The sequence below is a fragment of the Eubalaena glacialis genome, chromosome 12 (genome assembly GCF_028564815.1).
Source record: "Eubalaena glacialis isolate mEubGla1 chromosome 12, mEubGla1.1.hap2.+ XY, whole genome shotgun sequence".
Classification (NCBI taxonomy): domain Eukaryota; kingdom Metazoa; phylum Chordata; class Mammalia; order Artiodactyla; family Balaenidae; genus Eubalaena; species Eubalaena glacialis.
In genome coordinates this window covers 21,033,759-21,046,143 of record NC_083727.1, presented here as the reverse complement: position 1 = coordinate 21,046,143, position 12,385 = coordinate 21,033,759, and the positions used below count along the sequence as shown (strand labels likewise).

Sequence of the window (12,385 nt, the reverse complement as noted above, 5' to 3'; positions counted from 1 at the left end):
TTTTCGGATAATCTGAATAAAGGGGATCGTGTCAGCACGAGGCATCCATGCTAGCTCTGGGCTCTCGGCACTCACCGTCCGCTCCGGGTGCGCCGCCCCAGGTCAGTCGAGCGCCAGCCCCGCTGCTGCAGCCGGGGAGGGCGCGCGGTCAGGTGACCCCGGGCGCCACGTTCCCGGAGCCCAGCCTGCGGTGACCGCCTGGGCCGGGGCCGAACCCGGAGCCGAGAGGAACTGATCTCCCGGAACAAAGTTGCCGGCTCTGCGGCAGCGGCGGCAGCGGGGCGGGAGAGCCGAGGGGGAGGGGGAGGGGGAGCGGCTGGCCGGACCTGCTCGGCCCCCTCCTCCTCGGGAGAGCGAACCCCGAGTGCCCGGACAAGAGCCAGTTCCCAGGAGGGCGGCCACGCGAACCCCGGCGGTCCTGCGCCCTCCCCTGCCTCCAGGGCCTCCGGCGCTCCTCTCCCTTCGCCAACAAAGGGGCAGGCCCGCGGGGGGGTGGGGGGCGGGGAGGGAGGAGGCGGAGCCGGAGGAGCGAGCCGCTCGCGCACCAAGTTGTGGAGTCGCCTTTCCTCGGAGGAGGGGAGCGGGCAGCCGCAGCCCGCAGCGGGCTTTCTCCCGCCGAGGGGCGAGGAGGAGCCTCCGGCTCCCGAAGCCGATTGGGGAATCTCGGGGAGCGGTGCCCCCCTTCTTGTGGGTCATTTCGGCAGACGGAAAACTCTCTACTGTTTGGCAAACTTGGTGCCTGCGCGCCCGTTCCAGGTTTGCACTTGGACTGTTTTGTTTTTGTTTTTGGCGGAACTACGGGGCAGGAAGATTGCACAAGTTAGGGGCGTTTTCAGTCGGGTGTCAAAAAAAAATTTTTTTTTCTTTCGGATCTGGTCTGGTTTTCCATAGTTCCTTTTTAAAAAATACCGCATCACAAAGCTCACGTTCGCACACACCCCCGCGATTACTACGCCTCAAACACAGCAGAGAAGCCCTCGGCCCGCTCGGGACGCGGCGGCGGCGGGCAGGCGAGGCGGGCCCGCGGGTCACGGGAGCAGGTAAGCCCATGCATTATTGAGCCTCGGGCCGGGTAATGTGACCGCAGCCCCGGGGAAACGGGGCGTAGGCTGCGGGGAGGATGGACTTTTCTGCGGCTCCCGCGCCCAGGATCAGCGTCCCGAGCTCCTTCTCGAGGCTGAGCCTAAGATGTAACCAAGTTTTGCGTGCACTTTCCTGGGAACCTCAGTTCAGCTCCCCGCGGCGGGACAGAGAATGCCAGAAACGTGGAGAGAGCTCGGGCGAGGAGGTCCTCGGAATCCGTGTAGTAGCGAACGACCCAAACTCCTCCGACTGGTTCCGGGCTCCGTCTTGACTCCCCCAGTCTTCCTCCCGGCTAGGGTGAGAGGGTCGCGCCTCCGTGCGCGCCGGGCCAGTGATCTCCAAGAGGGGACGTGGCTTCCTAGAGGGCCTGTCACACACACCCCAGCCCCGGGAAGGCGGGGCCCCGGAGGTGTCCGCAAGGACAGGGTGGGGAGAGGTTCCCAGCTATCCGCCTGGCAGGAAACTTGCTCGACCTCCGGGCCGTTGCTGCTCCCGAGGGTGGGGCTTTGGAGAGGTGACGAGGGGCGCTCGGTCGGTGCGTAGTCCCGCGCGGTCGCCTCTTCTGGTTTCCCGGACCCTTGGCATCTCTTGCTGCAAGTGGTAAGGTAATTCATGTCCCTTTGTGGCTCCGGGTCCGAGGCTCTGGTTGCCCAAGGCCCCTTTAGAAACCAAGACAGCACTAATTTTAGGCTGTGCAACTTTTAGAAGGCACGCTGTTAAAAGTGAATTTTTTCGCCAAGCCCCAGATTACCAAAGGGACTCGTGCCAGGGTTGTTTCAAGGGGGGGGGGGGGGGAGAAAACGTGTCCGACTTCCAACAGCCAGGGAACTCACACTTTGTTTTACGCTTAACTGGGGAGCCCGGGTCTAACCTGGGTTTAACAGCCCCTCTCACAGGGGTGCCCCGGGGAGAGCCTCCTCTTTACCAACCTCCAGGTCACCTGGGTCACCAGGGCCTCGCGGGTCGGTTCTTCATGGAACTCCCCTTGGGACGGTCAGTTGCCGTAGCGGGCGTGAACCGAGTTCGGGGAAGCCCCGATTCCCGGGGTTCGGGCGGGAGCTCGCGGCCTCAGGGACCCCCGGCAGTAGCCTCATCCATTCCTTTGTAACTTGCATGGGCCTCAGGAAGTCGGGCGGGCCCCTCCGGGCTGGTTGCTGGTGGGCCCGGGGCACGCAGCCTGCCGATAGCGCCGCGAGTCGGGCGAGAGCTGCTGGAATGCGAAGCTCCTGGGTGTCTTGGCTTCCAGAGGGCCAGGCGGCGAGGGCCAGGGTTTACGCGGGGTCATTCCCCGCCACCTGGACCCGCATTTATGGGACCGATGAGACAGCTCTTTAACTCTCCTTCAGGTGTTTACCTAAAATTGATTGCCCCTGTAAACAGCATTAACCACAACAGTATGAACCTTCCCTTGGAGCGCTTCCGAGAATGAATGGCAGTTCTTGGCACTGGGCGGTGTCTTTTACTAAGTTTCACGCGGAGCCGCAAACTCTGGCCCTCTGGGCTTCCTTTTCCACTCTCTCTAGCATTCTTAGGTTTTGGTTCCCGGTGTAAATGAAAGAATAGTTTTTGCCTAAGGACCCACACCATATTTCCATCGTAACTGCACATCGTTAAACGTGTTTGTATTCTTACATTTTGTAATTTCCAAATTAAAAAAAAAATTAAAACATTAGATTTGCCCTTAAGGCCATCCCCCATACTTTCAACCCGGGTTTATTGCCAAACACTCACGGCTTCTGGTCCATATGACAGCCAGAGACGTTCTGAAGAAAGTTGGTGAATATAGAGTGTACTGGTTTCAGTGAGAAAGAGCTGGCTAAACTGTGCAGAACATCATTATGAGGCAACAGAACCTAGAGCAGAGGTAACAATAAATTACAACTGTAGAGGGCTTAAAGCTTGTAAAGCAATATCGCATTCATTTATTCTGTTTCTCACCTAGCTTGGTGTGGAAAATGGCCTTGCTTCCATACTATTGATGTAGAAGTGGAGGGTCACACGGAAGCACATTGTTAGTGATGAAACTTTGATCTGTCTTCTGACAACCAATAATGAATTGCTGCCAAATGTTACTCAGCTTGGAGACCCCTGCCCATTAGTGGCACCAAGTGTCAGTCAGTGGGTATCTGTTACTGTTAAAATGGTCTTCTGTGCTTCTCCCACCTTCCCATTCTTTCCTTGTCCTCTGATCCTCCTTACTGCTGTATCTTTATAGCATATAAAGAAGAGAGAATTTGAGAGTTTATCTTAAGTAGTGGCAAAATAAAATATTATGATGAAGGAATATTAATGTGCAAATGAAATAAAGTTCTGTGTGAACAGTTTACTTATCTTTTAAGGACTGGGAAAAGTCTTTGGAAAGTGTTGAAGAAGACACTTAGCTAAGACCACTTATGAAGGAGAGCATTAGAAATATCTTTCAAAGGGAATAATTAGTTGCTTTCTAGTAAAGAGAATTTTTTGGGGGCAAAACTGATTTTCCATAATGAAATTTTATGTGCATTCTTCTGAACAAAGTTTTTGGTTCTTGAATATAATAAAATACACTTAAGAATTCAAATCTTTTGCAGTTATGTACCCCCCAAAAAGAACTTAATTACATAATAATCCATAAAGTATAACAGTAGTGGACGATATAAAAAATGAAAAATGTTTTTTATACCCTCACAAAATCTGGCAGGCTGATGATCCAATCCATGTATTCCTCCCTACTAGAGAGGAAATTGTTCCTAAAGCTTTAGCAATCCACCACAGTTTTCATGTGCGTCAAACACTTTAACACTTAAAACATTTTTCTAAGGTAATTTTGATCTCTTTATTATTAGAACACACCTTTTTCCTAACTGGTAAGGAAAAAAATAATATATTTTATATATTTATATATTATAAAATAATATGGTGCTTCCTTGAATGTTATATGTCATAAAACATTGTAATATGTAAAACTTCTAATTATTTCATAAATATGTGAAATGAAATATATTACAAAATAATAATGCCACATGGTGTATCCTTGAAATAAAGAACTGAGTTGTCTAATCCTAGTTAGCCGTAAACTCTGGTTGTGATATCTATTGTAATATGTGAATTAATGTCTATTATTTGTAGACTAATATTTGGCTGTGTTGACTGTTATATTCCCAATTAAATGATTAATTTATTTAACTGGCATTTGGGGTGCTCATAAGGGGATGTTAGGATATAGCCAAGTTGCTGAACTTAAACTTGAATTCTGATTCTGTTTGGATTGTTTGGGCATTGTGTTCCAGAAAGTACTAGGGTTATTATTATTGACATTCTTAAAGAAAAGTGGTACTGCAGGATAGAATCCTCAATTCTTTAAATTTTAAAGGTGCCTCTGACTAATTAATTGCTAAAGAATTAAATTATTTTGAGTGATATGTATTCTCAGCAGAATTTTCATGATGTATTTTCCAGAATAAAATCTGTGTCAGTGGATAACATGTAACCATCCAGATTTATATATAATCCAGACCATTCCTGAGATCAGACTTTTTTGTTATCTCCACTTGTATATCTCAGAGGCATCTCAAACTCAGTAAATCCAAATCACACTCATTATTTCTTCCTTTAGAGGCTCATCCTCCAGTGTTCCCCAGCTCAGTGAATGACTCAATTGCCCAAGCCAAAATTGGGCAGTCATTTTGCACCTCAGTATCCTGAACGTCTCATATCCAATCAGTTTCCAAATCCTACTGACCTTTACTTAATATATAAAGTACCACAAGTCCACGCACTTCTTTCCATCTACCCTTATTTAGGCCACAATCTGTTGCTTCCCAGCTTAAAACCATCTACTGGATTCCCACTGCTCTTTTCTTTTTGGCTGCGTTGGGTCTTCGTTGCTGCGCGCAGGCCTTCTCTAGTTGCCGAGAGCGGGGTCTACTCTTCTACTCTTCGTTGTGGTGCGCGGGCTTCTCGTTGCGGTGGCTTCTCTTGTTGAGGAGCATGGGCTTTAGGGCGCGCGGGCTTCAGTAGTTATGGCGCACAGGCTTAGTTGTTCCACGGCATGTGGGATCTTCCTGAACCAGGGATCGAACCCCTGTTCCCCTGCAATGGCAGGCGGATTCTTAACCACTGTGCCACCAGGGAGGTCCCCCCACTGCTCTTTAGGAAAGCCTTGACGTGGTCTCTAAGGCCCTGTCCCTGGTCCTATCTACATCACCTAGTTCAACAGGTCTCTGTCCTCTTGGCTGTTCTCTCCAAAAGCACTGGCTCAAATGTCACCTCTTCAAGAAAGCCTTCTTTAATTGCCCAGAGCAAATCAGATTCTTCTTCTGTATGCTCATACTACTCTATGCTTCTCCTTTATACATTTGTAACATATTAGTATTATAATGAAATAATTCATTATATAATTAATTGCTTGGTGTCTATGAATTTCAAGATAGTACAGGCTGTGTCTCTTTTTTTTTTTTAACATTTTAAATTTATTTATTTATTTATGGCTGTGTTGGGTCTCTGTTTCTGTGCGAGGGCTTTCTCTAGTTGCGGCGAGCGGGGGCCACTCTTCATCGCGGTGTGCGGGCCTCTCACTATTGCGGCCTCTCTTGTTGCGGAGCACAGGCTCCAGACGCGCAGGCTCAGCAATTGTGGCTCACGGGCCCAGTTGCTCTGCGGCATGTGGGATCTTCCCAGGGGTCGAACCCGTGTCCCCTGCATTGGCAGGCAGATTCTCAACCACTGCGCCACCAGGGAAGCCCTGTGTCTCTTTTTGATAGTCGTATTTCCATTGTCCAGATCAGTGCCTTACACATAGTCTCTGAATGAATATTTGCCGAATGAATGGTTACTATATATAACTTTATATAACTGTATATGACTATATATAATGTATATGTATAGTTTGATATTTATAGTCATATATATTATATAGTCATTATACATATTATAGTTGTATATTATAGCAATATATGTAATATGTTATATATGATAATATATATGTCAACATATATATTATAGTCATATATATATTTTTCAAATTAATACTTTCCCTTTTCTCTTTAGGTATTGATGTTGATCATTATAGAAAACTGAAAGTCTTAAAAAGAGGACCTTGTAAAGTCTTTGGATTATATTGAAACTCAGCTAAGATGGCCAAGTATGGAGAACACGAGGCCAGGGCTGATGATGGGCAGAACGAGTTCAGTGACATCATTAAGTCCAGATCTGGTAAGTAATGGAAGCTTAAGAAAATGAATGATTTTTATGCATAAACTACTTAGAAGACACAGGTTTTTACTGGCTTGTTTTGTACTGTTCTTGTGAGACAAACTTCTTTTGAGAAACATAATTCTGACAAATGACTATTACATTGTAAATGGTAATATAATATCTCTGTGTATCCTGTCTTAATTTCTCAACCCAACTTGGTCTCCTGGTATGTTGCTTGGCATTGCTTGGTGAAACTGCCACCTGTTAGTTGATTGCTGTTCATTTATAAGAAACCCCTTGAACACAAAATGCAGCTTAAAAAAAATGATGCTTAAAGTAGGAAGTACTGTGGTTTATGCTGGGATGGATCCTCTTGAGTTTTGTTTCCATACCGCCTTTCCTCCATCCCGTTTGGTGACCATTTCTAGGCCAACAGGTGTCTTCCTACCTGTTCTTCCCTTTTTGAAACTTCTTATGAACCTTCTCGAGGCACAGTTTCCACTTAGGTAATATAATAAACTAGGCTAAGACAGATTAATGGTTTTCATATGAACATTTAAATTGGGGACTTAAGGATACCACTCCCTCCCCCAATTTTTTTATATAACTGAGTGCTTTTTGACTCTGGCTATACAAATGAATCAACTGGGGAGTTTTTTTAAAAAAATGCAGATGTATTGTCTCCACTACAGAACTATTGAATAAAAATTTCTGTATTTTTAAAAAGCTTCAAATACAATTCTGAGATAGACTCTATGGGGAGATATTTTTGAGCAGGCAGGACCTTTCTGAGTTTTGAAAATTGCACAGAACTCTACCCTGGGTGTGAACACTATACTTAAGTAACTTTGAGAGTTACTTTGGGCTATAAACTTACATCCAGTGTCACTTTAAAACCATAAAAGGAACCTAAAGTCTGTTTTTGCTGTGTGCACCATCTTTATTTATGTTAGGAAGTTATTTCTTATTGTATGAATCTGGAGAAATATGCACTGAAAATAAGCTCCAAATTAATAGAGATATACATTTAAGATACATTTCCCTCCATGACACTATTGTTGGTTGATTGGTAAAGATTTTGGTTATTACAGTCTTGGCTCTAAATATGTAGCTGCTATTGTGTAGCTTGAAGGATATTTTGGGGGGTACAGCTTAATATCTTATTTTAAAGTATGCTCTGAGAATGTTTTATTGCCCCCAAATTATTTTTGATTTAAATGCTTTAGTAGTATAGAGTACTATGTCGATATAAGGGATTACTAATATCTTCTTAAGAGTATAGAATGTATATCCAGAAATATATAAATGTAACAAGGAGGAAAATGAACGTGAGACAATTTAATGTATCCATGCTTGTCATGTTCTATAAATTGTGAGGAGTTATGTTATGTTCTTAAATAGTTTTCTGAGTCAACTTCCATTACAGTAAGACCTTTGATATTTATAACTATGTACTTTAGCCATGTTCATAAAAAAGTAATTATATAAGTTTAAAAATACTGGGTATATATGATGTGTACCCATAACTTTCAAACTATTCTTTAAATTAAAAATGATTATTTCAGAAGACTGGCTATTCTCATACACTATTGGGGGATAGTTGGGCAAAAATTATTACATGTTTTTAACATATGCATACCAATTGGCCCAGTAACTCTATTTTTGGAGTTTTGTTCCTAGGGAACACACAGAAATATACAAGCAAAAAGTTGATCACAGAAAAAAGTTATAAACACCATAAAAATCCAATATTGAGGATTGGTGAAATCATAATTTCCCAAAGTATTTTGAAAGCAGCATAAGTTCTAATGTGTAATTCAAATAAGGATGTCATAGGCAAAATAATTTTAGGAAACAATGGTTAACCTATGCTGTTCCTTTTAGTGTAGGGCACTTGAATAAATCATATAGAAACTCAGTGGAGCTAATTAAATTAGCGTGTATTCATAAAGTAGAAGATTATACATTCATAAAAATGTTTGTGTATGTATATGACCATAGAAATATGTTCTTGATGTTACAAAAAATATGTGCAATATGAAGTCATTTATGTGAAAACTATTTTTTTTTCAAAAAAGTTTAGCAGAGTGTATACTAAAATGTTAATAGTGGTCATCTTGGCGTTTGGGGATTACAATTTTTCTCTTTTTGCTCGTATGTACTTTCTAAAGCTTTTCAATGAGCCTGTATTACTTCTTATATTTTTAAAGTATTTTTAAAGTATTCTTAATAATCTCAAATTGCTTCGAGTGTTTTAATGCCAAGGTGATGACTATTACTTTTTTTTTTTTTTTGATGGCTCCTACTTCAAAAAACATTGAAAAGTTAGCAGTTGCATAGCTGAGATCTGAATCACATTCTTTTGGCTGGATTATGTTACAAAAAGCAGTAGATAAATTTGGATATCAATGGGCCTATTAGTTCCAATCTTGCTTTCTGGAAGGCACTTTTCTGATTCTTTTAAGGTAAATAATAACTCAGTGCTCAGTTCTCATGGTACTCTAAAATTTACATGTTGAACAGGGATCTTTAGTTCAGATTAAGTCAAAGGATCATCTACATATAATGCATATATTTTTTTAACATCTTTATTGGAGTATAATTGCTTTACAGTGTTGTACTAGTTTCTGTTGTACAACAAAGTGAATCAGCTATATGCATACGTATATCCCCATATCCCCTCCCTCTTGTGTCTCCCTCCCACCCTCCTTATCCCACCCCTCTAGGTGGTCTCAAAGCACCAAGCTAATCTCCCTGTGCCATGCAGCTGCTTCCCACTAGCTATCTATTTTACATTTGGTAGTGTATATGTGTCAGTGCTACTCTCTCACTTCGTCCCAGCTTACCCTTCCCCCTCCCCATGTCCTCAAGTCCATTCTGTACGTCTGTGTCTTTATTCCTGTCCTGTGCCTAGGTTCATCATTTTGTTTTTTAGATTCCATATATATGTGTTAGCGTACAGTATTTGTTTTTCTCTTTCTGACTTACTTCACTCTGTATGACAGACTCTAGGTCCATCCCATAATTCAAAAAGAGTCATGTACCACAATGTTCATTGCAGCACTATTTACAATAGCCAGGACATGGAAGCAACCTAAGTGTCCGTCGACAGATGAATGGATAAAGAAGATGTGGCACATATATACAGTGGAATATTACTCAGCTATAATGCATATTTTTAAAGATCCTCCTTGGATGCGTTCTATGCTGAATTTTTACTTTTTCATTTTTTTAAGGGAATGTTGTCCTATAGGAGAATTTTGATTCAAATCTGTTCCTCTATGTTTCTTCCTTTTGAGGGACTAGCTATGGGGGAGGGGATAGAGATTAGGGTGGAAAAGAGAAGTGATGTTGAGATTATACTGGTAAATTTATCTCTTGGTTTATGAAGATTCCTCTTCCTCTCCAAATCCTTGAGTTTGGACAGTCTAAAAGCCTGGCATCATAAAAATATTGGTGCATTTTATGTTAAGGTATTAGGATTGTTTATATTGACCTTATTCAATATTAATTTGCTTTATGCAGCATGTGAGGTTTAATAATTTTTTAAAGTCATTTTCACCATCTAAGCAGAAATCTGAAATATCAAGAGTAGGTGAGGAAGTAGTTTCATGAATATAAAAGTCATACATTTCTTTATGGTTATAATACATTTGCCTTGGATTTGAGTGACTTTTAGAAAAGAACTTGAAAGAATATGACCTTTAATGATTCAGGGCCTGGGCTTGGGTAAAAGTAGATCTTTCCCTAACTTAAAACACGCAAGTCAAATTCATCCGTCATTGAGTACATCTTTGATAGCCTGAATTAGTGGGCTTCAGAAAGTTTAACAATTTATTAAGTATTTTGAGAGTAGGCCAAGAGTAAGAATTTTTTTTAAGTGAAATATGTTGTCAATGGAGTCTGTGATGCATAAACTTCTGCTTGGAACATTTTAAACATGAAATAATAAAATGGTTTGAGATATGTGTAAAATCAAAGAATATCCTCTCCGCTATTTTATTCTGTCAATAGCTGACACTAATGCCAGTAACATAGAATAAGTCAACCTTTTCTGTTCTTCTCAGTGCTGGTGTGGTAAGTTTTAGCTCAAAGCCCCCTAAAGAGGGTAAACTTCAGGGCTAAAGACTGTGCCAACTAGCTCCAAGTGGGGATTTTGACTGTTTAGGGATTAGAAGCAGAGATTCTCAGATGGGAACATTTGTTGAATGAATTAGTTGGTAAACTCCACATCACTGTATGATTGAAAGCATTCTTTCAAAGCCTTTAGGCAGGAAGCCTGAGTGTAACAGTTTTATCATTTCTTTCTTCACCTTTTCTATTCTTGTGTAATCCTGGGATCTAATTGTTGAGGGAACCTTAGAGGCCCTATCACCTGGCCATGCCTGTGTGGTGGTTACCCAACCTCTGCTTGCACACCTCCAGTGACGGGAATCTCACTGATGATGATGATGATAATGATGATAATTCTAGCAACTTACATTTACTGAACACATACAGTGTGCAGATGTGGTGCTCAGAGTTTAATCCTCACAACCACTGCTTTACAGATGACAGACATGAGCCACACAGAAGTATAATAATTTGCCACACTGGCCTTCTTTCTATTTCTCCAAAGGCCCAGTCATGCCTACCTCAGGGCCTTTGCACACCCCTCTTCCCCTGCCTTTGCCTGATGGGCTTTTTCTTGTCATTTAGAGCTAGGCTTCAGTGTCACCTCTGAGAGAACTTCCCTGCTGACTTTAGAAAGTAGCTCTCCCAGTCATTCTTGACTGTATCACTATATTTAAGTTCCCCATATGCTCTATCACTATCTGGTACTTTTCTTGTTTTTTGTGCTTGTTAATGTCCTTCCTACTAAAATTTAATTCTACAAGAGTAGGGACCCATATATCCCTGGGACCAAGCGCAGTGTCTAGCTCACAGTAGGTGAGCAATGAATGTCTATTCAATGAAAAAGGCTACAGAACTAGAAAGTACCAGAGCTGGGGTGAGAACTCAGGTGATCTGACTCTAGAAACCCTCATTTGACCTCTGTAGAGTGCCCAGTTTCCTAATTTAACAGGTAGTTTATTCTGTTGCTGCCGGAACGTTCCTTTTTATTTTGTACCTAAATCTATCTCTTAGAAAATTTGCAGAGTATCAGTTGTATTTATATATCCTCTTCCTTCGTAGTTACAAGACTGGGACCCTGGGCTGTGAGACAGAGCTGCTCCAGGCCTCCGGCTGGCATCCCAGCGCTGCTAAAGGAGGGCCGATTGCAGGAGACAGCGTGCTGCTCCCGGCCCTGATTATTGTCTCTGCTCTCTGTCATTCTCTGTTAAGAGTTAGCAAAGGGGAAAATCAGAGTTAGCAGTCCTCTGGGTGGAAGGTAGAAAAATTGATAATCTGTTTCTGACATGAATTCCCTTTTCTCTTTTCCCCTGCCTGCTGCTCAAGGCTTTTAACTGACTGGTGAAAAAAAGGTAGTGGATTTCAGATGCACTGCGATATGGCACAGTTTTAAGTCCTGGTCTGACGCCCAGATGGGTATCTGGCGTTGAAAGAGCTGGTAGGGGTAGGGGGAGGGAGAGAGAAGAAAAGAGAGGCCAGTGAAATAAAAATAAAACAAATTATTTAATATGGAATATTATATATACCAGATTACATTTATAGCAGGCCTAAAAAGATGCTATGTTTGCAATAAAGTAAACTTGCTTAACAAAATGGGGTTTTATGAAACTATGAGGAAAGTTACTGTATTTGTTTATCTTTTAGAGGCCTTTCTTTAGGAAAGACAGTGGTTACGTTGTATTTCCCATTGGTCTACCTCTTTCTCTTTCATTTAAAGAAATATCTGTGAGGGGATTTTCCTAAAGAGTTTAGGGGACTGTGAAAAATAGTTCTTCTTCTTTGTTTTTTTTTTTTTTTTTCTTTCCTGAAGTTTTACTTGGCTGGAATACCTGTGCTTTAAAGGGAGTCTTTGAGCAGATTTGGTTTTTTTCCATGAGCCCTGGGGATTTGTGGTGAGGGACAGTGACCCTGGTGGAAATTCAACTCTGGTAGAGGAGAGCAGCTATTCTTGTCATGCGCATAAAAATATTCTCTGTGTTGGTACCTCATTATGCTGAAGTGGTGCCATCATAGA

General features: G+C 42.5%; 1 protein-coding gene across 3 annotated transcripts in view; it reads left to right on the top strand.

Annotated features, from left to right (window-relative positions):
- Positions 1 to 560: 560 nt before the first annotated feature.
- The window catches only part of UTRN (utrophin), a 519,047-nt gene continuing 507,222 nt past the window's right edge, over positions 561 to 12,385 (top strand). For 2 of the 3 annotated variants that reach the window (XM_061207128.1, XM_061207126.1), the window contains exons 1-2: positions 561 to 1,040; positions 6,112 to 6,276. In XM_061207128.1, the coding sequence (XP_061063111.1) occupies positions 6,198 to 6,276 (79 nt within the window). In that variant the 5' untranslated portion in view covers positions 561 to 1,040; positions 6,112 to 6,197. Of the gene's footprint in view, positions 1,041 to 1,603; positions 1,684 to 6,111; positions 6,277 to 12,385 lie in introns of those variants that run through there. The other variant, XM_061207127.1, reaches the window with a different exon arrangement.